General features: G+C 46.5%; 1 protein-coding gene across 1 annotated transcript in view; it reads left to right on the top strand.

Moving 5' to 3' along the window:
- The first annotated feature begins 1,647 nt into the window (after positions 1 to 1,647).
- Positions 1,648 to 27,625, top strand: part of SORCS3 (sortilin related VPS10 domain containing receptor 3) — a 582,251-nt gene continuing 556,273 nt past the window's right edge. Inside the window, exon 1 of the mRNA XM_079135987.1 lies at positions 1,648 to 2,850. Within this exon, the coding sequence (XP_078992113.1) occupies positions 2,233 to 2,850 (618 nt within the window). The 5' untranslated portion in view covers positions 1,648 to 2,232. The remainder of the gene's footprint in view (positions 2,851 to 27,625) is intronic.

Below are 27,625 nucleotides of genomic sequence, written 5' to 3'. Positions count from 1 at the left end.
CTGCAGCACCCGGCCTTCTCCGCCAGGGGCGCTGGGCACCCGCAGATGGCCGGCTCGCACACCGTGCTGGATCCAGCGCCCACATGGGCCCGCGGCGCTGGAACTTTTCTTGCTGCGGCTCGAAAAGACGCCACAATACGCCAAGAACCACTTCATTCTGGGCCAGGCGTTTTCATGGCTTCTTCTTCCGGCCCAGCCTCCTCCTCAGTTCCCAATTTCCATTTTGGCTCGGGTGGGAGAGCAAGTTCACGAGGGTGGGGGCTCTGGGAATCGCTGGTTGTCGCCCTTCCTCAGGGGTCTCTGAATCCCAGTCGAGTCCTCTGCTTCCTCTATCCCTCTTGGCCCTTCCCTTCCCTCTCGCCTCCTCTTCTCTCTTCCTCTTTCTTTCGCATCGTTCTCTCCACCTCGCCACCTCTCCCCTCTTCTCCCTTTCTCTATTTTCCCTTCTCTCTCACATTGCTTCCCGGCCCTCTCGCTACGCTTTAACCGCCTCCTACAAAGGGACTCTGCAGTCCCTAGGAGGAATGGAAGCGCCTAGAGGCTGTCTTCCTCGCCAAGCCTCCTCCCACCATCCTACTCCTTTCCTAATAGTCCCTCCTTCTGCTCCTCGGATCTTGGACTTTTCCGCCCCTAAAAATCCCAGAGATTCTCAGAGAAGGCAGGCTACATATGTCCGTGTGCTCATGAACGGCGGCTCGAGGTCATCTCCAGGTTTAGCTTCCTCTCTCCAGATCACTCAAACTCTCCGTCTTCTTGTGATCACGAGGGGTCCCAGACGCACCAACTGTCCAGGATGCCCTCCTGCAGCGGGGTACTGGGGGCTTGATAACCCCAAAGCAGCGCTGGGCCGGACCTTCCAACTGGTGGTGAGCACTTTGAAACAACTGAGCCGGCTCAGAAACCCGTGTAGGGAAAGGGAGGGCAAGACCCGGCAGTCCCAGGCAACAAGATGGGGCCTGCATCTTCCCGTGAGAGCGGAGAGTCTCTACTATTTTTTCTCCCCACTTCGGGTCGAGGGTCCCGGGAAGTAAAGCCCCTGAACCGGAGGAGCTGGCAGTCCCTACACCCCGCTGCCAACGCGTTCCGGTTCCCTTCCCTTGCCCCACAAGAGGCTTAATCAGGTTACATCTGCAGGCGGTGGGGGGCCGTGGGTGCGCTCGGCGCGAGGTAGAGGGGGCTGCCGATAGCAGCCTGCCTTGTTCCCGACATCGCCTTTCTGACGACTCACAGGCTCCTGGAAATGCAAACACAGCCCGTGCGTGATGCGCGAGCGCCCACGGCTCGAGCGCTCCCCCAGCCCAGCCCGCTGCTCACACACGCACACATGCTTGTGTAAACGCGCACGCACAGAGCCGCGCGCCCCCGCTCACCCTCCAGTCCCCCTTATCAGCCTCGTCAGGTACCCCCACCCTGCGGCACCCTCCCGCCAGCCCGGGCGCACCCCTAGCCTCACTCCAGCTCGCCTGCGCGCACGCACGCGCACGCACGCACTCTCCGCGCCCCCGCACCGGGCGGGGGCGCAGGCCTCGCGGGGCGGGGAGCGGCGAGCAGAGTCGTGGGTCCATCCCGCGCTTGGCTTCCGCGCGCTGCCTGCCCGCGCGGAGACTCTGGGCTCTCCTTAAGCTCTCAAACGCGAACAGTTGGCGCTGAAAACACTTTACTCCTCCTCCTCCTCATCCCCCGAGACCCTTATACCTCCCCGTGCGCCATCTCCCGCTCCCGGGAACAGGCCCGAAGAGTAAACCCCCAAACGCGACGAGAAGCGGCACCCAACTCTTCACCCGGAGCAGGTTGGAGCCTGGATTTCGGAGAGACTCTGGCATCGGTTGCCAGTCCCTCCTCCTGGATCCGGCTTGATTTTCATATTTAAAAAGAGGATTTTCTTATTACCTTTGAACACTCCTTTTTATACAATTTCTGGAGGAGCTTGGGGGAACGATTTTGGGAAATCTTATTTTAACAACAACAAAAGCACTGAAGGAGCATTTATTAATCTTCCTTGGGATTCGGAATCCCCCTCTGGACCAGAAAGAGAGCAAGCGAGCGGGGGGGTGGGAGGAAGAGTGCAGAGGACCGGCGAGGCGCGCCAGCCTGAGCCACCTCCTTCCCGGCCGCCCCCTCCCCACTCCCCCGACACGCTCGCTCGCCGGCGCGCGCACACCCCCCGCGCCGGACCCGCACCTCGGCGGGCGCCACACACTCGGCAGCCCGAGCCGCGGTAGCCGCAGCGGGATGGAGGCGGCGCGCACGGAGCGCCCCACTGGCTGGCCAGGGGCGCCCCTCGCCCGGACAGGGCTTCTACTCCTGTCAACGTGGGTCCTTGCTGGTGCTGAGATCACTTGGGGCTCAACGGGCGGTCCCGGGCGCCTCACGGCTCCTGCTTCTCGGTCACCGGCATTACCTCCTCTCTTGCCGCGGGCAGTGGCGAACCAGTGGCCGGAGGAGCTGGCGACAGCGCGGAGACCCGCCGCGCTGGGGCGCCGGCCCAGACCAGAACTGCTGCCCCAGCCGCGGGGCGTTGAGATGCAGGTTGAAGTCGAGGGTACGTCTCCTGAAAGCGCGCGGTGGGTCCGGGGCAGCCCAGCTCCTGGCAAGCCTGGCGGCTCGAAGAGGAGTCGCCGGGCACAGCCCCCCAGCGCCCTGGAGCGCGGGGACGCCCGGGCTACTGCTTCTGCCGAAGGTTCCAAAGGAAGCCGCCCTCCGGCTAAGGGTTCTCGGGAGGAGGGGAAGGTCCCTCGGCCTGGGGGACCAGCGGCAGAAGAGCTCCGACTGCCCAGCACCTCTTTTGCGCTGACCGGGGACTCTGCCCACAACCAAGCGATGGTGCACTGGTCGGGACACAACAGCAGTGTGAGTACCCACCTGGCGGCGAATCTGTCTCCTGACAGCATGGGGGAATGGGGAACAGGAGCTAGGGGTAGATAGTTGTTCGGGGGTCCAGACGGATGCGGGAGCACTTGGACTCCTAGAGGTTTGTCCTGCCCCCAACAGGTTAGCGGAGTTTGTTGTAAGATGGTGTGTACATTTGTTTACTGGAGCCCTAGGACTGGGGCTGTCCGGAGAGGAGAGGCGCAATGGGTGCCTTAAAGATGAGCGGGGCAGCAGGGATCTGTGGTCACTTTCTCCCATACTCCGCTTGGAGTCAGTTTTCCTGTTTCTGGGGTGCTTGACTTCGTGGGTGAGGACACGGGCAGATGTGAAGAAGCGGCTGGGTTGACTAACGAATTCCCCCCGTACCCAACCCCCCGCACCCGGCACGCGAAAGGGAACCCGGGAGATTGATGCCGCTGGGACTCCCAGACTCCTGCTCGCCTTGGGGTCGCTGCTCTTCGCTCCAGGCGCATAGTATACTGGCCCAGGAGCGAGGCTCGTCCACGTCAGCTCAATCCTTGGCCTTCAGGAAAACCCAGTTTCGTCTTCAAAGCCCAGACAACCGCCCTAGAAGCCTATATGAGAGGCAGTAAAAAAGTTTAAAGCGTGAAAAGAAATCAACACAACCTCCACCTCGCTCGCCCTTACTCATGCACAAGCACGCCTAAGTGGCCAAGCACAAGACTCCATTCCACCTCTGTGTCCTGCTCCCGAGTCGAGTTGGGTCCTTGTGCTTTCTGCCCATCTCTGCACGCTTCTCTCCCTGCTTCCAGGTCCCCTGAACGCTGCTGTACCGAGAGGTGGCGCCTTGGAACCCACTCCGGCGGCCTGGGCACTCAGGACTGGGGCACCGGCGCTGGGCATTGCCTACTGGGGCAGCAGCAGCGGCCCGCAGGACTAGCCCGAGGGGTTTCCCCACCTCGCCGCCGCACGGTGCCAGAGAGTCGAATCAAAGAAAGGCCACGGACGCCATCCCACAATCTTCCCCACTCCATTCCCTCCCACTGCTCCTACTTCAACTAGCCTTTCAAATCCTTTGCTCTCGCCTGGTTCTCAGTTCAGATGAGAACCTGGCGTTTTGGGTAGAGCTGGACTCCAGGCGTGGGGCGATGGATGTCTGTACAAGCAGCTTTGGGGAGCTCACTTGACGGAAAAAGATTTTCTTGGGAAACATTCGCCTTATTTTAACAGAGCCTGTGAGTGGCACAGGAATGGGTAGTGAGTAACAGGAAAGCCAGTGCACCGCAGAGCAGTGCCCAAGTGCAGATTTTCTGGTTCTCTGTGATGCACAACACAGCGCAGGCAGTTCAGCTTTGTACCAAATGCTGGGTTCCAAAGACAGGTGGAGCCCAGCTTGGGGGCAGCTCTGTAGCTGGCTTCATTTACTTTCAATGAAGACCCCAAAGCCTCCTGCTGGACAGCTTTGAGCTTTCTGGTTGACCAAGGTGCACTTGTGCTGGGCTGGGTGACTGAAGATTTCACAGTCCCCAGAAGATATCTGTGTGAGTGTGCAGAGGGAGAGAGGGACAAAGGGAAAGAGATGGAGAGAGTGAAAGAGGGAGGGGGACAGATGGAGAGAAGGAGAAAGGGGAGGAGGTGAGAGGGAGGGAGGCCGGAGAGAGAATAGCAGGACTTGTAGTGTAACTTCATTCTGGTTTGGTGATTAAGAACTATGTGCTCATTTCTCTGGCCAGGGAGCCCACCTGGGGAATGCTGCTGGGAGGTTTCCCAGCCCTTCCCACAGGGCTTGTGAGGAGGAAGGGTAGGCTACGTGGAAGTAAATGTGTCCTAGGAGGAGGGGACCATGTCCCGGCACATCTGAGGCTTTATAACTTCTTCAGGACAATGTAAATTCATTCTGTCTGAAGAGTTTTCTTATGTTTCTGCTTTTCAGGATCATTTCTGAGTGCTGACAAAGCCTCAGGAGATGGGACTTTAGAGAGAAAATGCTTCCTGCAAATAGTTAAATGTGCATGGCCTTCTCTGCCCATCTTCGGCACAGTTGAGCAGCAAAGAAAGTGAGGGGCAGCCTGGCCTTTGCCCCTTAGGGAAATCAAAGAGGGCCAAAGGGCCTGGGCAGTGGACCGGTTGGGTTTGGAAGGCTTTAGTGACAGTGATGAGATTTGAGCCATCCCTGAGCAGCCCCTGGAGACCTCATTGGTTGTGCTCTTGGCCATTTCACTGCTCCAGCAAGGGCAAGGTGGCCCAGGTGAGCACAGTGTACATCCTGTCCCCTCCCCGGTCTGGAGAGGCACCATTTTATTAGCCCCTAGTCTGTACCTGTCTTTTCTGACCATATTTCGCTGTCAATACCAGGGGGAGAGGTTTCCTTGGTGGTCAGGCCTGTGATGCTCATTAAAGAAGAAGGGAAATTGTCTTTGAGAGACTGAGGAAACAACCCCTGAGAGAAGAACTGGGAAATCGCTCCCAGCAGCCTTCCCCAGGTGGCTTCCCTGGCAAGAAAAGAGGACTGTGGGCATGGTGAAGCCTCAGGAAGTCCCTTCATTGTTTCAAGGTGGAGGGAGAGGTCGCAAGGCAGAGACCTTGGGGCCTAGCAGGCTCTTCAGATTTGGAAAGAGGATTCCACCTGTCCCTTTGGCTTCTGCAGTGTTGGACCTGTCCTTCTTCAGGAAAGTCAGCAGTTTCAACTTTAGTACAATTTGGGCTCATCTGCTTTCCTTCCAGGTGCCTTTGACAAACTTTGTTACTTCACATGAGTCCCCTTCTGGGGAGAGTTTTTATCTAACTCATATAACTGCAAATTGAATTCCACTGTGGTAGTTTACGACCATGAGGTGGAGCTGGATGTAGAGAAGGGCCTTCACCCCACCACACTGATTCAGCATGCACCCCAAGAGCTTAGAGGCAGGAGGAGATCCTCATCCATGGCTTGGGGCAGGTGATTGCTTGGTCTCCTGGAGTGGGATGGCTGGATGAGCAAAGGAGGAGGCCCCCAGCAGGCTTAAGGCAAGAAGCAGGAAGGGGAGGCAATCTGGGTCTCACCTCTGACCATGTCACTTCGCTAGATGTTCCAGGTGGAGGGAGATGAGTGGACTTGGCCTTGGAACCTTTACTCTGGAGAAGTGATTTGCTGTTGTTCTTTCTCACCACTTGTCTCCAGCTGGGATCCTGGTGATTAATGGGTTAGAGAGTGTTTCACAAACACCCAGGGGGAGCATAGTCCCCGAGGCTTACAGGGGAACAGAAAAACACATTATTCTGTCCTTTCCCTTCCAGTGAAGGAAGAAGCCTCCCTGCTTGCTCAGTGAGATGGCAAATGGCTCTGGAGAGGGGAAAGTTGGGAAGGCACAGCTCACTTCTTCACACCCTCTCCTTGGATTAACCCTTGATGGGGGGGTCCCTCATTCCTGGTGCATCCTCCCTTAGACTGGGTTCCACTTCTTTCCAGCTGCTCACTCGAGGTTATGGCAATTTGCAGGCTGCTGTCCCTGCAGTGTGCCTGCTTGGAATGACTTACCAGGTAGTTTTCAATAAATGTGCCTTACACTGCACCTCGGTGAGGGGAAGTAGGGAGATGCTCGTCATTCCAAATCCTTGCCAGATCACCTTTCCAGAGCATGTTAGGAGGTGGAGTACACAGATTCCCTGGGCAGGGATTCCTACCCTTAACTGATGCAGCTGGACTGTATTCTGAAATATTTACTTCTAATGTGCAAAATAGTGACAGATTTGGTCAGATTAATTGTATTTCACTCACTGAAGCATCTGATTGTGACTCCCAAACAGATTTTTCAAGTAGCTTTTGGCTGGCTTGCCTAGCCTTCTTCATCCCCACTCACAGTCCCCATGTCACAATTTCTTAATGCATTTTGCCTTCTCGGAGGCTTAATAAAGAAGCCTGCCACAGAAGCCATTCTTCAGGGGTTTGCCAAAAAAAAAAAAAAAAAAAAAAATCTGTTTTTAATTAATATTACAAGGAGAGCCATCTCAGTTGAGATGTAGCTGGGAAATGCAATGGGACATAACAGCGCTAATTGCTCCTGGTCACTGTCAGCCAGTGGGTGGTGAGGAAAGGAGGGGCTGGACAAGACTATTTGTCTGCTCTGCGTTTCCTCTGATGGCTGGGTTACAGGCTCTGATTTGCTTCTCAGATCCTGCAGCGATTTCCAAGGTGAGCAGAAGTTGCAAACTCCCTAATTGGGAGGCCTGATTTAATGATTGCAGAAATGCAGTGGTTGGAACTTGATTTGTGGTTGGCAAGGAAGGAATGCTGGGAAGTGGCTTCTTCTGTTGCATAGGGTTTAAGGGAAGGGGCGTTGGTGGCTCCAGTGGTAAGAAGTCTGGGGAGGCTCTTGCCTTGGGCTGTGTAAATCTGTTGTCACTAGAGGAGTTCTGGGACAGGATGATCTGTGGGCCCTGAATCATCCCATGAGGAACAGAGGTATAAATGAGCCAGACATGGAGAGCAGGTCTCTCTGAAGGCTGGTGGCTTGTCCAAGGCTAGGTGCAGATGGGCAAGTGACTTGACCTACGTGTTGGTTTCCTGTTGTCTGCATTCCTTGTCTGCATTCCTCTTGACTGACTTGAAATACTTCCTTTATAGGAAGAAAATGTCAAAGGATGATTCTGCAGCAGGTTTGGGAGAAGAGAGGTCTTGTGGTGGAGGAGGTAGAAAATACAGAATACGAGTGAGTGCCTAGTAGGTTACCTTTAGTAAGCAGAACTGGCCCTGTGGAATGAATGGAATTAGGCTAACCCTGTTCATCCCCCTGGTGTGTAGGTGATGGGAGAGAGGTCTGGTATACTTAGTAATGTTTGTTTAAATGCACAAATGAGTGACAATACCATTTGATGGAGCACAGAGGCTACAAAGGAATTGGAAAGCATTCCCTGGGATATTGACAGTTACTGGGATCAGAAATACTTCATCAGGGATGTCTGCATTCTGGCTTGAGGGCCTATGGCTTCCTGAATTCAAATCCAGTGTTTGTCACTGCATTCAGGACCCTTCATTCTTTATGTCTTGGGTTTATTTCTCCAGCTTCGGATCTGGTTGTTCCCTGATCCAGTCCTCCACTGTCACTGCGGCAGCCTCTTCATCGTCTCAAGTCTCTCCTTGTCTCCTCTAGTTGGGACACCCTTCCTCCTGCATTAAGATGCACCCAGTATTCACACCTCTGTTCATGACTCCTACACAGACCTCAATGAAACCTTCCTGAGAAGCATTTATTTCCCTTTTCTCTATATGTTTATGGAATTTATAGATGGTGACATGCATCTGGTCATGTTAGGTTAGTATTTGGTTACTTTAATCCTGTGTTTTTTAGTGCTTTGAGGGTGAGGGATGAAATAATTAAATCGGCATCCCACCCCCCACCAATGTGGCCTCTGACCTTCTCATGGGTACCCTACAGCATGTGGCACAGAGAGGGGGACATGGCTCAGTAGTACTGCACTAACCTGGGCAGCAGGACCTGCCTTAGCTGTGAGAGAAGAGGAGGGAAGGGAGGATCATTTTTGCCTAAGGTGGCATGTAGTTCAACACTGTCTCTTAATAGTATTGAATTTATGCACTTGGTTTATATTTTGTATGTGAATTTTGACATAAGATTCAGAGAGACTCTCATCTCACTGAACAGGAAGATAGACATAGGCCTAGTCAGCAATCCTGGCTTCTCATGTACTTCAGCCATCAGATGTAGACTCCCATAAGATATTCAGCCTTTTGCTGGGTGTTTCCTGTGTTTGTGGCATTGTTCTGGGCACTAGGGGTTGTGATGGAGGGGAGACAACAGGAATACGACAGCGTTTGCCTCAGGTGCTTCTAATATGCTTTGAATGTGAGGCTGCTCTTTTGTAAAGTTAAATAACACATGACAACAAGACAGGTGCCATGGGGTGATATGTGGCTAATTGTCAAGTGATTGTTTGAGGCTGTGAGCTCAGAGAAGATCACTGTGGGAGATACTGCAGGCCTCAGACCCACAGAATGTCAGGGCTGGAAGTGCATCTGGGAATTGCCTTCATCAAATCACTCAGCATAGAGGAGGGCTGTGAGCTTCAGACAGCAACCTGGCACCACACAGCTGGACCCCAGCTGCTCTTTTCTCTCCAAGTAGTCCTCTCCTCTTCATACCTGATTTCTCCCTTAACAGCATTTTCTTTCCAAGAGGGTTCCTATTCTTTCAACTCTGGTCATATAGGGTGCTACCCAGTTTACAGGAGGAGGAGGTTAAGATTTAGAATGGGTACACATGAGGCTAACTGGAGGGACTTAGGAGTTGCTTCCTTCTTCCTGTTCCAGGGTTGAGCCCCATAGCCATCTCATCTACCCACTACAGCAACTCCAGACACTAAATAGCAATCTCCTTGCTAACCGTTGTTGATGGGGACCTCTGTAAGTCACCAGTTTATTTCAATTAGTGAGGAAATCAAGGCTGGTTGCATCGCCAAGAATATTTTCCTTGTTTATTTTGATCAGTGTAGTTGGGTTTGATTATTTATGGAAATGCTATTCTTTATAGTACAATAATAAATGTGATATAGTAAATTTGGAAAAAGTTATGGAATCTAAGAACCTCGGGAGTGCACAGATAACTTTCTGCTATTGAGTCTGTGCTGGGGAGCAGAGGAAACTTCCTTATTGACTGAGATAAGAGGGACTCAGAGCACAGAGGGATTGACCATTTAGGGATATTGAACAATAAAACCATACCAGGGCTAAGTAGGGACCTGTTGCTTGGATGCTCTGGAGAAAACCTTATGTAGGATAAGCAAACATCCTATTAGGCTTAGGATTGTGGGGTTATTTAGCATGGGTTTATGGTATGACATGATATGTAGTATGATATGTGAACTCATACTTGCAGAGGAATTATATACTGAATGCTGTCCTCTTCAGGATTTATTGAGAATGGCTATAGATAGAGAATGTGAAACAAGGCTACACACTAATTAGGACAATGGATTCTGGAGCCAGAGGCCTGGATTCAAATCCTGCCTCTGTCTATGAATAGCTCTGTGTTACTGGGCAGGTTGTTACCTCTCTTTGCTCTCTTTTCATCTGTAAAAAGCAGTGATTATAACAGACCTCTCATCTTGGGTAGTTGTGGAGGATTAAATGAGATTATACATTGCCGGTATTTAAAAGAAGTGCCTGACTTGTGTGGACTAAGCCTCCAAGACAATTTTCAGTTGATTTAGTTATTATTTTTGCATCTGGAAAGGGCCTTTTCTTTTTTTTCAAATATTGCTGCAGAGGGGAAGGAGCTACATGCCCAAAGTTCCCCACTGAGCTTATGGCAAAACCATCTTGGTACCCAAACATCATCAGGATGTCATTTCATGCATCCCCATGATCCCCATCTGCAGTTAGGGGAGTCTCTGTCTTTTGCATAGTGCTGAGATGGAGAGTGAAGAGATCTACAAATGAATGACTGGGGTCCTGGCAAGCAGAGCCCACAATGTCCAGGACTCACCTTCATCAAAGTCATGGGGTGGACCTTGGTCCATTTTCTTCTCTTGAGCTCCTAACTCTGCCTTCATGTCTGGTGTAAAGTAGATATCCGTGGCTGGAACTCTGCAGCATATCTGCAGCCTCTTTCTCAGAATGATCACACTGGCCAAATTATTTTGCAGTGATCTCCTCCCATGCCCGCTGAGTTTCAGGCTTGTGTTCCCTTTTTGCCTTCACCCTGTGCACCAAGAATGGAACCTGAGATGGCTACACAGACACTAGAGGGAGTGTTGTCTTGGGAAAGACGGGAAAATAAATAGGATGAAATCATGAAATAAAATGTTCCAGGAATTGTTCCAAAGGAGAGAAGATGAGAAGAAGTAACCTGTAAATGCACTGTGAGGAGGCTTGTTTGGCAACCCAGACAGGAGTGATTGGTTGGTAAGAGGGCAGTTCAGGCCTGGGATTGACTATTCTTCCTCATACTGCAGAAAAAAAGGCTATAGATGTTTTGTACAAGTTATATCCATTCAGTAGTGGGATATTCAAAACCTATGAATGACTAAATTAATATTCTGCTAATAGATTCATCTAGAAGGCATGTGCAGCTGTGGTTCCTCCATGTCTTCTGCTTATTCCTCCTTAGGACCCTCATTCTCTTGTACAGTGGTCAATCAATAGGAGTCTCTTGAGTTGAATAGAATATACACTTTCTCAAATACCTAACACTGCTGGGGTGAAGAATGAGTGTTTTGTGGATCATAAGTTCTGGTCTGCTCCCGCTGTCCCCAGACCTGGGGTCTGTACCCACTGAAACATCACAGGTATCTCTCCTCGGTTCTTAGGTCCCACATGTCTGACTTGGTCCTCTCAAAAATCTTTTTGGCCCCTATGGTGAGCTTAGCAGGTTCTCACCCAGATGTTTAGAATCAGGTTAAAGATCATACTGCATGAGAAATGGATTTATTCTTTTAAAAATCCGTTCTCAGTGGGATGTGGAGAATAATGACTGAGCTGAATTTTTTTCATGATTGTAAGGGTAGCTCTAGCTGCCATATCTATGATGATATGCATGGATAAGGGGTCCTGTCTACAAAAAGAGTTTTGAGTCCATGAAGTTGGGAGTACAGAGAAGATTTTTAGGGTAATGGTGGAAAGGAGGAAGATCTTTAAAAGTGAAAGAAAGAGTTGCTTATCTCCATGTGTTGCTTTTAGTATTAGTTATGCTGGAAAGCAAACGTTTTTCCCCCTACTTTTTTGTTTTTATTTTTGTCTGCACCTTTTTTATTGGTTCATTAGAGTTGTAATACTGATGGGATTTGTTGTTCATATTCATACATGCACACAGTATAACAATATGATTTGTCCAGTGTCACTCCCAGCCCTGCCCCTCTCTCCTGGCCTTCCAGTCCCTGTCCCTTTCCTCCACTCATCTTCCCCACCTTTCTTTCCATTTTTCCTTTCTAGCTTCTACACATGAGGAAGAAATATACTACCCTTGATTTCTGAGATCGACTTATTTTGCCTAACAAAATGGTCTCAATTTCCTTCTAGTTTCCTGTGGATGACACAATTATATTTTTCTTTATTGCTCAATAAAACTTCATTGTGTATATACACCACATTTTCTTTATCCTTTCTTCCATTGATGGACACCTAGCCTGGTTCTATAGTTTGGCTATTGTGAATTGTGCTGCTGTAAACATGGGTATACGTGTATCACTGCAGTGTGATGACTTTAATTCTTTAGATAAATACCCAGTACGAGTACAGTTGGGTCATATGGTGGTGGGTTCATGCCTGGCCTTGAGGAACCTCCATACTGATTTCCACAGTGGTTGTATTAATTTACAATCCCACTAATAGTGTAAAAGTGTTCCTTTTCCTCCACATCCTCTCCAGTGTTTATTATTATTTGTATTCTTGATGACTGCCACCCTGACTGGTGTGAGATGAAATCTCAGTGCCATTTTGACTTGCATTTCCCTAATCGTTAATGATGATGAATGCTTTTTCATGTATTTGTTGGCTATTTTTTTATTTCTTGTTTTGAGAAGTCTCTTTAATTCATTTACCCATTTATTAATTGGGTTATTTGGTTTTTGGTGTTAGGTTTTTTGAGTTTCTAAAATATTAATACTCTTTCAGAAGAGTGGCTGGCAAAGATTTTCTCCCATTCCATAGGTTCTCTCTTCACATTTCTAATTGTTCCTTTTGCTGTGTAGAATCTTTTAAATTTGATGCCATTCCATTTATTAACTCTTGACATTATTTCCTGAGTTTTCCCTAAAGAGACAGTCATTGCCTGTACCTATATGTTGGAGTGTTGACCCTACATTTTATTCTAGGAGTTGCATCATTTCTAGGCGAATCCCTAGGTCTTTGATCTGTTTTGAGTTGACTTTTGTACAGGGTGAGAGATAAGGTTCTGGTTTTATTCTTCCACATATAAATAACCAGTTTTCCCAGCACCATTTGTTAAAAAGGCTGTCTTCTCCAACATATGTTGTTGACATCTTGGTCAAGGATCAAATGATTGTAGATGTATGAGGTTTGTCTCTGTGTCTTCTATTCTGTACCATTGGTCTATGTGTCTGTTTTTTATGCCAGTGCCACATACTTTTTGTTACTGTAATCTCTGTTGTATAATTTGGAGCCAGGTATCATGATGCCTCCAGCATTGTTTTTTTTTTTTTTTTTTGTTTAGAATTGGAAAGCAAATTTTTATTTGAAAATTTCCAAAAACTCTAAAATGTCTTTTGTCTTATGAGAAGGTGCTGTAAGCAGCAGTGAACTTAAACAAGTCTCTACACCTTAGTTTCACTGGCTACAAAATGAGAATAATACTGAACTTGCTAGATTGTTGTGAATTTTAGAAATGAAACATAGAAAGGATCTAGCTAGGGCAGTAGACTATGTTATTGCATGGGAATGTTAGTGCCCCTTATCCACTCAGATGGGAGATGGGGTAGGCTGGAGTGTCTTTTTTTTGTAGCAGATCTCTTGGCACTCTGCCCATTTCCTGAACACTTTCCATTTCTCTGCATGCTGGCCTGACTTCCACCCACCAGCACCAGGGACTGTTTGCTCAACAGCTTTCTGTGGCCTCTGGAGCAGGCTTCAATTACACAAGACAGGTTGGAAGACTCTGTGCCTATGGAAGAGTAGGGAGAAGCCACCTATCAATGACTGGTGAAAGCTGGTGGATCAGTATCCGGCTCCCTTGTTCTAGGGTAGACTAACCCTGAGCTTGGTTTTCTTAACTGTCTCTGAGATTAAGACCCATTTGCTTACTTCAATGTCTGCCTTCCATCCTTATTTCACTTTTCCACGTCTCTGTCAGTGTTTCCATGGATCAGCCCCTCTCCCCCTATAAATTATTTAAATGTAAATCTTGGTTTCAGGGTATGCTCGTGGAGGAACCTCAGCTAAGATCCTTAGTTTCTCAAGTGTATTGGTTTGGCTTCTCTAGAGAAACAGAACCAATAGTATATAGGTATAGATTTACTCTAAGGGATTGGCTCATGCAATTATGGTGGCTAAGAAACCAAGGATCTGTAGTTGTCAAGCTGGAGTCCAAAGAGAGCCCATAGTATAATTCTAGTCAGAAGATCTGAGAAGCAGAAGAGACAATGGTGTAAATTCTAGACTGGGTTCAAGTTCAGGAGTGGGAGAAGACTGATATCCCAGCTCAATGACAATGAAGCAGAGAGAAAGAATTCTTTCTTACTTAGTCTTATATCTTGTATTCTTCTTGAACCTTCAAAGGATTGGATGAGGCCCATCCATGCTTGGGAAGGCAGTCCACTTCGTTCAGTCTACTGACTCAGATGTTAACCTTATCTGGGAACACATTCATAGATGCAGACAGAATAATATTTAATTAAATATCTGGGTACCCTATGGCCCAGTTAAGTTGACACATACAGTTATCCATCACACCAAGTCAGGAATTTCTCTCTCTCTCTCTCTCTCTCTCTTTTTGATTCTGGGCATGGAACCCTGGGCTTCCTACATGCCAGGCCAGTACACTGCACTGAGCTACATCCCCAGTCCTTTGTCATATTATATTAAAAACCTGGTGTGGGGCTTGCCATAGTAAATACTAGAAATGGAGAATGAAATGGGTCTAATATCACATCATTGAGGGGCATCATGATATGTTGGAAAGAATATTGGCTTTGGGATTGGGAATCTCTGGAGCTGTGATCCTGGTTTACATGAACTGTCTTCAGCAAGTCATCTATTTCTTAGGTGTAAGGAAATCAAGACCCTTCCAGGTGTAGAAACCGGAAGAGAAATGAGGAAGAGTTGCAAGTGTGTGTCATTTTGGGTACCTTATTAGTAAGAAGAAGATCTGGAATTATGATGAAAAAATTGGAAAATACTTCTTGAAAGCATGCATAGGTGTTTTCTTACCTTAAGTAAATGTGTTTTCATTCCCTTTAAAAACTGATCCATTTTTTTTTTTTTTTGGATGGTGTCCTTTAAAGTACAAAAGGTTCTAATTTTTGGGAAGCCAAATGCATCTATTTTGTTTTTTCTTTTGTTGCTTTTGCTTTTGTTGTCATAGTTAAGAAACCCTTGCCTAACCCAACGCCATAAGATTCATGCCTGATTTTTTTTAAGAGTGTCATGGTTTTAGTTCTTACCTTTAGGTTTCTGTTCGACTTTGAGTTAGTTTTTGTATATGGTGTCAGGTTGGGTGGGTCTCGTGTCATTCTTCTGCATGTGGATGACCCACTGTCCCAGCCTGTGTTTGTTTAAAACACAGATTTATTTTTCCTCATTGAACTATTTTGGCATCCTTGTCAAAAATCAATGGATCACAAATATCAGTTTATTTCCAGACTGTTAGTTCTTTCCAGCTGATCTTTGTATCTGTCCTTTAGCTTTGTGGTAGCTTTGTTGGAGATTTTGGAATTGGTAAGTGTGAGTTCTCCATATTTGTTTTTCTTTTGCAAGATTGCTCTGGCCATTTGGAGTCCCTTGAATTTTTATATGAATTTTAGGAAATCATATTTCACCACATAGTTGTCATAAATTTTATGCCAAATTTATTTTCAAAAAAGTGGGTGCAACCATTATATCAAGGTTTTAAAAAAATTATGCCAGTTGCTTAAAAATAATGTATCACTATACTGTCTTTGGTACAAAATTAGATGCATGGGATATATATACATATTAAATATATACATATTTTTGCCTTATTCCTTCCAGGTAATGTGACTTGTTTGGGGAGCACCTCCTGTGTGCCTGGTAATATTTTAAAAAATAACATATATATATAATTACATATATATATATATTTTTTTTTTAATAAAATAGTCCAAAGTAACACACATCATTTCTTTTTGACAGTTTAGGAAACATTTTTCCAGCTTAAAAATATACAGTGAACTCCCTAGTTGTTTTGAAAAAAAACTGATTCATTCAATAATTCATTTACTTAGCATAGTGCTAATTAAGTTATTTGGATTTTCTGGGATTTAGTTTCCTTAAGTCTAAGAGTTGTCTCGGTTGGTGAAAGTCCATCTCATCACAAATGTGATGTGATATTAGGTCAGTCGTTTCTACATGTGTGAATTTGGGACAGTCCTGTTTGCTGCCTTTGTATCACAGTTAGAAATGATGAGTTGCTGCATGTGGAAGCATTTTGAAAAGAACAGGGGTGATATGAACTCAAGATGTTCATTGACCTTACCTCTCCTTTATTCCTTAAGGAGCTGGATGTCCCTTGGTGACAGATTTGAGACTGCATGTACCACCTGTCTTCTTTTGCCTTCTCTTGGTACCAATGAAAAACATGCAGTGGTATTAAAAGCCCCAAGATTCGCATTCCAAGCATGATGTACCATTTATTTCAAGTCACATTTAATATAATAAAATTCCTGGAATGGAATGGAGTTTGCTATTTAAAAAATATTTTATTCCAGAAGTTGACCCGTGTTGAGTGTTTTTGCTTTATTCCTTCCAGATAATGTGGCTCGTTTGGGGAGCACCTCCTGTGTGCCTGGTAATGCAGCATGTGTGAAAAACCACATGATGCCTCTGATAACCACAGCTTATTGTTTTATGTCTGGGAAGCACATTGGACAGCTTTGTAGAGGACATTGCAAAATGGCATAAAATATATGCTTATTGAAACATATTTAGGAAATAAAAATTTTAACAACAGTGTGGTTCTTTTTATCATCTGCAACAAAATCTAGACACACAATTGGAAATAAATGTTACCCTGTACCACTAAATCCAGGACACTTGACAACATGTGTTCTGACCTTTGAGGTCAAATAGGATATCCTGTGCTCTGGTAATTCTTGAGAATTCTGCCAATTTGGTTTGGGCTATAACTTTCTCATAGAACTTTTTGTTTAATTTTGTGTGTCTACTTGTCTTATTTTCCATACAGGCAGAGAAGCATCTGCCTTTTCACTATAGTACTCAGACTTTTTAGTTGAATATTCTAATTTTACTGATTTCTTTCTTTCTAGGTCTGTTTCCCTTCTGTCATCTTGAGATTTCCATTCGTTTCACTCCTGGATTTGTGCTTCTGTTTCTTGGCGTCCGTTCCTCTGTTGGGCCAGTTTTGCATTTTTGTATGGTATATCCTCAGTCATCTTCTTCACAGAGTACATGGGAACGTCCTTGTTTATATCTATTGTCCTCACGTAATATGCATAGATTTCTTTTAACTCTCAGAAGATTCTGGCTTGGAGGATAAATCATATGGTCACCCAGTACTTAGGAGATACATTAAAAAAAAAATCCTCGGCTTGTCTAAAATCTTACTTCCCTCTCACACTGTTTGATGGTTCATCTGGACATGCAATCTAGGGTAAAAAATATTTCCCTAGAATGTGTGAATTACTTGGATTTCCTGGTTTTGTACTGTCTGCTATTTTTGGAGTATGTGTGTCTCCCTTCCTGCTCAGGGACTGATAAGGGTGAGGAAAGAGGGTGTCTAACTTGGGAAACCTGTGTTGTTCAAATGTGTGCTCCTTTAAGAAAACCTGATGCATTAAATCCTGGTTTAAACAAAATCTGTAGTATGTTGTGGGGGTTAAACACTCTGTGAGCAATCTGCCATTGACATTTGTTAAAAACTTTCTGATTGAATTTTATATTAAAGGTAATCAGATATTTTTAGTTTTTTTTAAAAGAATTGTAACTACACCAATACTTAATACTCAACATGTATCTGAGGAGTGCCCTCTGTGTGACAGACTGCTGGTGTCTCTGAGGTCATCGTGGAGGAGAGGTCCATGATACTGTCAAAGATTGCTCAAGGGACATTTAACTTAGGGAAGACATAGAGGAAGCAGCAAGTGAAATGAGATCTCAAAAGATGTGCCCGTCGGGTGAAGAGGAGAGGGCAGTGTTCTGGGCACATGGCCTCAGTGGCAGGAGGGAGCAAGGTCTTTGAAGGGGAGAGAAAGGACAGTGTGGTTGGATTAGAGAGGTGAGGATGAAAGATGCAGCCAGCCAGGCAGTACAGGTAGGACCATGCAGGGCTTATGGGTTTGTTCTTTGCCTAACAGCAAAGGGGTAAGTTGTAAAAAGGTTTAAAGTAGGAGAGTGATAAATTTACATTAAAAAAATCATTTGGGCTGCACTGGGTTGGAGGGAGAGAAGGTTGGAGTCTGGGAGATGAGACTGATCCTAAGGCTGTAAAGGTTGATAGCTTGGGTAGTGGAAGCAGCTGTGGGCAGGAAGGAGCCCATTGAGGGGATACAGGTGTTGTAGCTGATCCCACGTGGCTCCCATTCTCCACACCCTCTTGCAGTTCCCTTTATACTGGGCCTTTGCGGTGCCTTCTCTGGGTGAGTGGGGATTCTTCTCCACCTGCTGACTTTGTGTTTGGCGGTGTGACTTGCTTTGACTAGAAGAGGCAGAAGTGACACCGTCAGTTCCCAGCTTAGTGATCTGGAGGCATTGTGCATTTTGTACTCTTATCTTGCACCTCTGAGTAGACATGAGAAAAATGTGCTCAGGCTAGCCCCCTGGCCTCCAGTGGAGGGTAAGAGACCAGAGTACACAGCCATTCCCAGGCAGGCCCAGCCCAGGTCAGCTCAGTCCAGCTGGGAGCAGCACAGCCACCCAACTGAGCCCAGTTGTGATCAGCCAGACCCCCAGCTGCCCTGTATCTTTGTGAGAAAAAATGATGATTGTGAGAATAAAGAACTGATTGAGATTTGGGTTATTTATTCTGTAGTATTTTTGTAGCAAAAGTAACTGTTAGGGTGGGTAAAACCAATAAAACTCGAAAGGTGGGATGTAGCATATTTGGAGGGAATGTAATTACTGTGTAGATCGAGGCGCACCCCTGTTTCAAGGTCATGATCTCATAAGTATAAGCTCAGAGTTATCCTTAGGAGTGTTGTGTCCCTTTGGTGCTTGCCTGCCACTCACTTCTTGCAATTCATGGCTGCTTTTTCTGGAGCTGAATGAGGTAGGTCAGATCTGTGGTCTAAAGGAATTAATCCTCTCCTCTTTCTCCTCACTTCTCCCCCACAGCCTAATCGGATTCCCACAGAGCATTTGAGCTGAGTGGTCCTTGGGTCTCTCAATAGGAGCCTTCAAGACCTAATACTTAGTGTTTTCTTGTGAGAGTTGAAGTCAATTTTTGCTCTAACTGGGAAGATGGAATTTCACTTAAAAGGGTTTGGAGAAATTCAGGGCCAGGGATTTCCTTGGTCTTGACTGATTATTTAAAATATATTAGTTCTGATAAAATATTTAGCTTTTAAACAACAAATTTAATATAGGGAATTGTGTTTTATTTATTAATGGCAGTTGCAGGGAGATTGGTAGGAGTTGTGCTAAAGTGCACTGTTGTGATTTTGCAAAGTATAGTAATTACTGTAATATTTTGTTGAATTATTAATATCTACTATGCCTGCAGGAACATAAGCTTCTGCAGTCAAATTCATTTCAAGATTGCCTTTTCCCTCTTCTGGTTTTGTTTTGTGTTTTCTTTCCTTTCTCGTGCACTTAGGAATTTTTTAGGCAATGACACGGGGTGGGTGGTGACAGAGTTGATTATATTGTATGAAACACCATTGTTACAACCTATAGCAAAAAGCCCTGGTTCCTGGATGATCCCCTGCTTCAGCCCGGCCTGTTTGCAGGGGCAGATTGAGGGATGTTGAAGGAAGCATGTCTGGTGGGAAAGGGCTCACTCATGTGTCTTGTTCAGGAGCTGAGATGAGGAGAGACAATAGTGAACAGGCCACAATGTGCTTGTCTCTAAGCCTCGAAGCAGATCTGGTCTTATCCGTAGACGAAGTTGGATCACACGTGTGTGGAAAGAGCACTTGTCTCCTTTGTTAGTTGCCTCAGCAGTTCGTCTTCAGTGTCTGTTGTATGCTCAAGTGAGACCATTGTGGTTGATGATCACATCATCAGCTTAGTTGTGATCTGAATGGGCTTGTGCTGCAACAGGACTCTGGATCTGAGTGCGAGGATACAAGTAGGGCATCCCTTTTGTTTGTGGCTAACCTGAAATCAAAGGCCCACATTCACATGGCCAGCTGGCAGCTATATGAAGTGGTCCAGCTTAACCAGCATCCGAGACTCAAGTTTCTTCATCTGTAGCTTACAGTGAAATCATATATTTGAAGGATCAGGATGAAGTCATATACTGGAAAGGGCATTGTAAACTATAATAATATGTCTATAAATAAACAGATATTTAAGGGAATGTCATTGAATCATGGAAGATGATTTGGGAAGGCATTTTAGAGAGGCGGTTGCCTGGAATGAGCAACTGCGCTATTTGCCTAGTGTTCCCACCCTTAGGGCTGGCATCAGGGAGAGAGAGGCTGATGCTGCTCCTGGCCAGAGAAGCATGTTTCTCTGGTTCCACCTGTTTTCCACGTTCTTCCTGGAATGGGGGTCCCCTGGAGTTAGGGATGAGATGGCTCCTGGATAACAGGTCTGCAACAAACATATTCCCCGCTTGAGATGATATTTGCTCCTCCCTGACCCTGACAAGTTCTAATGAAGTGCGAGCAGGTGCTCTGACCCATGGCTGGCTTCTATCTCTGTTGGTCCAATGCTTCTACTAAGGAACTTTCTTTGTTTAGGGAGTGGGAAAATTGGGTGGCCTTAAACATGCTTGGCCTTCTCCTCACATCTTCAGGGAAGCTGAGAGCAAAGGAAGCGAGGGGCAGCCTGACCTTTGCCCTGGGGAAATCAAGCAGATTGGTGGGTGGGTGGCTTTGCTTTCTTCTTTTCCCCCCACTCAAATTTTATGTATGTATTTATCTAAAAATACATAGAAAGTTTGCCACTTGACACATTTTAAGTGTGCTGTTCAGTGGCATGAACTGGATGCAGTGTTTTGCAGCCATTGCTGGGGATTCCTGAAGCCCACAGCTCTATTCTTCTTCAGACCGTGGCTTCTCTCCTTCAGAGACTGAGCAAGTACAGCACTTCCAGTTCTTCTGCCTTCTCTGGATCCATCTGTTTTCCCCATTCTTCCTGGAACAGGGGTCCCCTGGAGTTAGGGATGAGGGGACTCCTGGATCGCTGAGGTCTGCAACAAACACATATTTGCTGTGTTCAGGATGATGGTGGTCATCAAGAGTAGTGAGTGAGGATCTCCACCCTGTGGTTTAGGCACCTGTCCTGCACGTGTCCTCCTGCGATGAGTCATTTTTTAAAAATGGGAACAGATTCCTGATTGTGCCTCAGTACTACGGTAGAAGCTGAACAAAGAGCCATTCAGACCTGATCTTGGTCTTCTGGAAACTTGAAACCTGGGAGAAGTGTGCAGATAGAAGGGTGGAAATTCAAACTGACGTTAGAACCAAAGTGAAGCCGCTGGGGACTGGGCGTCACATTTACGGATGGCCTGTTGCATGCCTGTGCCAGTCACAGGAACCTCACATTTCCCCTCTTTGCACCTTTAGGAATTGGGGTTATTATTATCCCTACTTGACAGGTGAGGAAACCGGGAGCAAGAGAGTTAGGTTGCCAGGGTCACACAGGCATACGATGCAGAGTAGGTAATGAAACAGGAAAAGACTTTAGAAAATGGAAGGTTACTGTGTCTACCATAGTAACGACAGGGTCCTACAGTTTGGGTGTGGGCTTGGGCTCAGAGAACCAGAGCAAAGGGGTGGGTGGCAGCAAGAGGTCATTTTAGAACGATATGATCTTATAATGGTGGACAACCATTCATGAACATATCATATGCCAGTTGCTGAGCTGTCTCCTCTGCATTTAGCATCTCATTTAATCCTGACGGTGACTTGATGAACTTTCTACTCTCATGAGCCTCACTGTAAAGATGAGCACACAAGGCTCAGTTCCCAGGCCACACAGATGGAGACTGGCTGAGCCACAGACTTCTCCTGGTCTACCTGACCTGAGAACTTCTCGCTGTTCAGTGTGGAGCCTGCTTCTCCAGCTCTTCCTGAATGTTTTCACTTCCTGTGCCTTTTCCCATTTGAACCCTCCTGTTCTCCCCAGGTTTTTAGACAAGGAGCAGGTTGAATAAAGGGTGCAGGGGAGGAGAAACCAGGTGTATTTGAGAATTAGGAGTGGCAGATGGGACTAGGTCACAGAGGCATTGTGTGACCGACTGGCAAACTTGTGCTTTATTTTGGTTGGCCATGGACAACTGTTAGTAATTTCGAGCAAAGGGGAAATGTCATTAGCAGTGGTGTCAGTCATTCTCAAAACATTGGCAGACTCATTCTCCCTACTTGGCAAGGGAGAAACAGAGGCTCAGAGAGGCGTAGCAACTTGCTCAGGGACACCCAGCAAATTGCAACTGGGAGCAGAAGCAGAAGTCCACATTGCTGTCTCTCCTTCCAGCTCTGGCAGCTGCTGGCTGCCTTCCTTCCTCTCCCTCTGCCTGCTCCCTCTCCATCAGCAGTGCCTCTTGCCTGCTCTCTCCTCTCCACCATGATCTGCACAGTAGAGGTCCTCTCCATCATTAGAGCAACCAGTGGGGTTCTGCTGTAATTAAAGGAAGCCAATGGGGGAAGCAAAGCAGAGCAAGGGAAAAAAGCAACCACCAACAAAACATCTTATTTCCCACACAAACTCCCTAACAACTGCCATCTATCTGCTTTCATGGGAAGCCGCTTGCTTTAAATACAGCGAAGGGAAACCCCACAGATGGTGGGGGAAGGCAGGTTATTAAGTTACCTTCAGGCTGCCAGAGTGGGGGATTTACTCCTTTTCTTGTCCTCCCTACCCTGCAGTGCAAAACCAATCAAATATTAAGAGTTGAAAGAGACTTTGAAGGTCATTTAGTTCAGCTTCTCCTCCAAGGCAGGGTTCCCTCCACTGCCAGCTCCCCAGATTTGCTGGACCCAAGTTCAGGTAGGAATGGGAAGACACTTTCACTAGCAAAAAACTGGCCACCCAAGCCTATTGTCATTTATAGCAATGACTCCGGAAATGTCTAATTAATTCATTTGTCCAATTAGTCCCTCGTTCTCTGAAATGCTTTCTCTTGGTTGCTGAGCAACTAGAATAGACTTTCAACACATGCATGCATCTGCTGGTGAATGAACCAGTAGCTTTTTCCCTTCACTCTGGTGGCTTCCCTGCTTTTCTCCTTTTATTTTTCTGGATGTGCAGTAATGAAGAACGTCTCCAGCACTCCCGGGCCTTCTCACCTTACCCAGGCCTCTCTGAATGTGCTTGCTGTCTGCCTTAACACATTTCCCAAGGTGATTTTATGCCAGGCATTTGTCATGGACGAAGAGAGTGACAGAATTTACAGGTACACAGAAATGCATTTGCAAAATAATGAAATTTGTCTCCGTTAGACAGGACTTGGGAAGAGCTTTGCTGTTTCAGGGTCTGGCAAAGGGTGGGCCCAGAGGTATTTGGAAAGACGTGACATTAACAAGTGCAGCCTGACCAGGTGGCAGTTCCCTTTGTCTTTGCAGTGTGTCTCAGCCTGGAGAGCATCCTGAACAATCAGCAAGAGGGGGGACTCTTAGGGTGAGACTGAAAGGGACAATTTCAACCCAGGAGGCAATGAAGTGGCTTGAGGAATCCTTCTTGAATGATAATGTGCTCCAGGTTAAGGATGTAGGGATGCTGCAGGTGGCTTCGGAGCATTAATGTCAGGCTCTTGCCCTTTTCTTCTTTTGTAGATGGGGAAATGACTCTTCATAATCCCAGGAGCCTCATTTGGCCACATTGCTCATCTTAGATCTCATGGCAGGATCCTTGTTAAAGTTAAAATCAGCTCTAATTTGGAATAGTTGAATTGGTACTGAAGACTTGCTGAACTCAAGGATCTTGGCTTCTGTCCCACACTTTGGCATGTGTGTCTTGCTAGGGGCTTGTGCTTGGACCCAGTATTGTAATATAAGTAAGGAATGGTCCCTTGTCCTCAAAACCCTCACTGTAGCAGAAGAGAAGGATACATGAAGAAAGCCTTCAGAGGTGGATCTGACTTGGGCTCAGATCTTTTGGTGAAGGGACTGTGAGGATAGGATGTGGCGGTGAGACATTTCTGGCAAGAGCACAGTGTGTGCCAAGGGACTGCAGTTCGGCTTGGGGATGGTGTCTTCAGAGCATCTTGGATTTTCTCGGATACATAGAAGATGGTTTGGTACAGCTCCTCCTGACAAAGCTCCTCCTGCTCTCTGGAATCATAAGAAAGCATTTATCTCTTGCATGTCTGAGTACGAGCAAGCATATGTCAGGTTTCCTGGGTGGAAATGACTTCCCTTTTTAGTCCATAAATAGCAACAAAGGCCATAGAGTAGACATACACTGCATGCGTCCTTGACTGTTGCTGTGGATTGTAGACCTTTGGGAGCGGAGCTTTCAGGGAAACCAGCTACCTGAAAGAGACAGAGGCGCCATGTGTTGTGTAAAGCCCCAGCCCCAAGAGCTTCCTGTGGGGCCAAGGGAAACCTTGTATGGAAAGGGACCCGTTGCTTAGCATTCACAGTACGGCAGTCAATCACTTTGCAATGTCAAGGGACAGAGTAAGAATCAGCCAGTGACAAGAATCTCCCCAACCAGGCCTTGCTGTTGTAACAAGTGCATCTTTACTTCCAAGCTTCCCTGTCAGGGTCAAGTTCTTCCCCATCAGTGACAAGTTCTTACCCTAGCTCTCTAGCCAGGTTGACCTGTGGCAGGCAGTCCTTCCCCAAGGCTGGGCTTGCCTTTGAGAGTGCCTAGAGATAGAAAATGGCATTATGCAGTGCTTGTTCATCTGAAGTCTCTGGAAATTTAACAAGGTGGTTTGACTTCCTTTAGGAATTGAGCTGGGACTGGTTGCTATTTTTCTGGTAAGAATTATTACTCTAGATGCTCCCTGGGTCCCAAATCACAGTGATTTGTGTTTTGAACAGTCAGACACTTATCACTATCTGTGGCTCTGGTAAGGAAGAGTTCATGGCTTTTTATTCAATAAATATTTGATTCTTTGGGTTTTGGTGGATAAAGCCATTGTCTGCTTATGTCTTCTTAAACCAGAAGGTGGAGTCTCCAGGAGTCACTGCCCCTTGCTTGTTGCTCGGATTTCCGTTGGTGAAAAATGATCCCTGTCTTGGTGAGGTCCATTAAATCTGTTCTTTTCCAAATGGGGCTGCTGGTGTGTGGTGGAATGGACTGGAATTTTCTCTCCTTCTGGTCATTCCTTGTCATCCTTTGAGTGATTTGGTTTCCCATTTTCTGGTTGTGCCCCCATGGGTTGTTTCCCGCCCCCTCTTATATAAGGAGGCAGGGCGCATCTGGTGCCAGATTTCTTTCAATCCTGTAACAATCCCCCTTTTATGACATCACTGATCATCACCATGGAAACATTTCCCCAAGTCACAGAGCCTGGATTGTGGCATCATAGCTTCAGGCAGCAGGAGGAGGAGAGGATAGGAAAGGATTGAAACTGCCTGGAGAGATTAAAGGCTAGTAAGATAGCAACCAAGGGTGGTAGAAATATAGAATTTTCCTAGTAGGATCCTTGAGTGGAGAGTCAAAGCATGGATTGCTCAAATAAACCTGACCTAGGATAAGAAAGAAGAGCTTCTGTGGATGGTGAAACCAGAACTCGTTATTGTTACTCAGTTTCGATTAGAGGAAATTGAATGATTTTAATAAGAGCTGTTTTATATTTCTCACTTGATCCTCATAAAATCTCTATGAACTATTGGATCAGGGAGGTTAAATAACCTACCTGAGGTTACACAGCTGGAGAATGGCAAGAGCTGAGAATCAGGAGCATGAGCAAAACTCTCCTTTTGTGCAGGTTACAGTTTGTGTGTGTGTGTGTGTGTGTGTGTGTGTGTGTGTGTGTGAGAGAGAGAGAGAGAGAGAGAGAGAGAGTGTGTTTTGGAGACAATTATCAAATAAAATATACATAGTTAAAACTGTGGTGGGTGTCATGGAGAGGATCCATGTGGTACATCCATGAGACTGTGGGAGAGTGACAGGGAACACTTTGGAACCTGGCTCTGGTAGGAGGTGTGTGCTTCTAGATCTGTGCCCTGTGCTCATACATGACCTTCTGCCAGAGTTCCCCTGCTGGGTCCCGCCATTAGCACCCTCATCCCCTGCTACTTTCTTCTGCCTGGGTTCCATCTTCCTGTGTCCTCTGGTCCTTCCAAGGTCTTGCTGCCAGCTCTCTTCCCTCCATCTTGGTGATTCCTGAGTATCTCCTACCTTTCTTTCTCTAGACTGTCTGGTGGAAGCAGACTTGAAGGTCTGCTGTAAAATAAGTGAAGAGTCTCTTTTTACAGGAAAACCATTAATAACTCAATTCTTTATAGTTAAAAATATTGTCATAGAGAGTTTTCTTATCAAACTTTGGTTGATAAATGAACAAGTAACAACTGAGCATTAGTACAAAACAAGAACCCAAACACCAAAAACCCGAGGCAAACCCAGCCCAGAGTGCGAGGCTCCTGTTGTGGGAGTGCAAAGCTTATTTGTTGGACCGTGTGTGGGTTTGCTGAGATTGTGCTTTCACATGGAGTTTGTGTGATCAAGCCATGTTTTCTCCTATTACAGCCAGTCCCAGTCTGTGGGATGCTGTCCTGTAGCACAGTGTTTCACAGGGTATTAGCTGCCAGTTCCCGCCTTGGACCACTTCCAGGAGCTGCTGTCCAGGTGCCCTACCTGCTGCTCCACCTGGCAACGGTTGGGTCTACTACTCTCCATTTGTGTCACCTTGCTGAGCTCTGCCTGACCCTTCTGGGTTTCAGTGTCTGCTGCTTGAGTTCAAGGTCCCTTTATTGCATTCCTGGGACTTTGAGTGGACAGGTCTCTATTTGGTCAGCCAAGCACCTTACTGTTGGGAGCTCTGCTGTTGCACTTTACTGTGCCGGGTATGTGTGTGTGTGTGTGTGTGTGTGTGTGTGTGTGGGTGTCTAGTCATGAGTGCACCTTCTAATTAGTAAACCAAGTTAAATGCATATGGCACCCATGCTTGTTCTTGCTTAGGACCTAGAGTAACTCAATCCAACTGCTAAGGGGACCCTTCTGGACCTGCTTTATTGAGTCTCAGAACAATTTATGACTGACACATCCAGAACTACTAAGTGGCTTTTTAATTGATGCATGGGGGGGTTATAGAATGTGAATTTAAGATTGTAGAATTTGTGCGAGGTACACAGGGTTTGAGCCTCTCACAGCTATCTGATTTGGGGCCAGTTAGGTTCTCTATATTTCCATGTCTTTATTTACAATAGGGGCATGACTCTTGGTACCTACTCCATAACAGTGGTGTTCAGATTCATTGAGATTCACCTGTGAAGTCTCATCATGATGTCTTTTCATCAAAGTTAACTATAAAATGGACCAAATGTGCCATTTGTATCCCACCCCGCACATCAAACTTAAGGAAAACCTTTTTGAACTGAGTGCAAAACTTCAGTTATAACATAGATTATATCAAAACTTTCTCCAATTTGAATTAGAAGGATCAGAATAATTGACATTTTAATTGTTCATCATTTATAGGCACGCTACATAAAGGGGTCAAGGAAGACTCGCTCCTACTATGAAACTGATTTCTGAAAAAATATTAGAGATTTTTTTTCAAGTGTGACCCTGACCTTAGGACTGTAAAAGCAAATTAAACACATGTAATCCATACGTCTGAGAGCACACAGTCCTCTTCGGATAGTACTGCAGAGGGGAAATTCAGTCAGATGTATATGAGTTGACATGCCCGCCCACTGATTGAGTGAAGGAGGCAGCTCTGTGAAGCAGAGAGAAGTGCTACAAGCCAGCCCTGCCACTCAAAGTGGGTTCCATGACCTTCTGGAAACTGGTTCATTGTTCTTGGCTCCCACCCTCTCAGTTAAAGGAGGGTACAGGGTGGGGACTACTACTTTTCCCCTCAGCATTTTA

This window comes from Sciurus vulgaris (genome assembly GCF_902686455.1).
Source record: "Sciurus vulgaris genome assembly, chromosome: 4".
In the NCBI taxonomy this organism is placed as follows: domain Eukaryota; kingdom Metazoa; phylum Chordata; class Mammalia; order Rodentia; family Sciuridae; genus Sciurus; species Sciurus vulgaris.
Note: the sequence above shows the minus strand (reverse complement) of the source record. Positions and strands in the feature narration are given on the sequence as shown.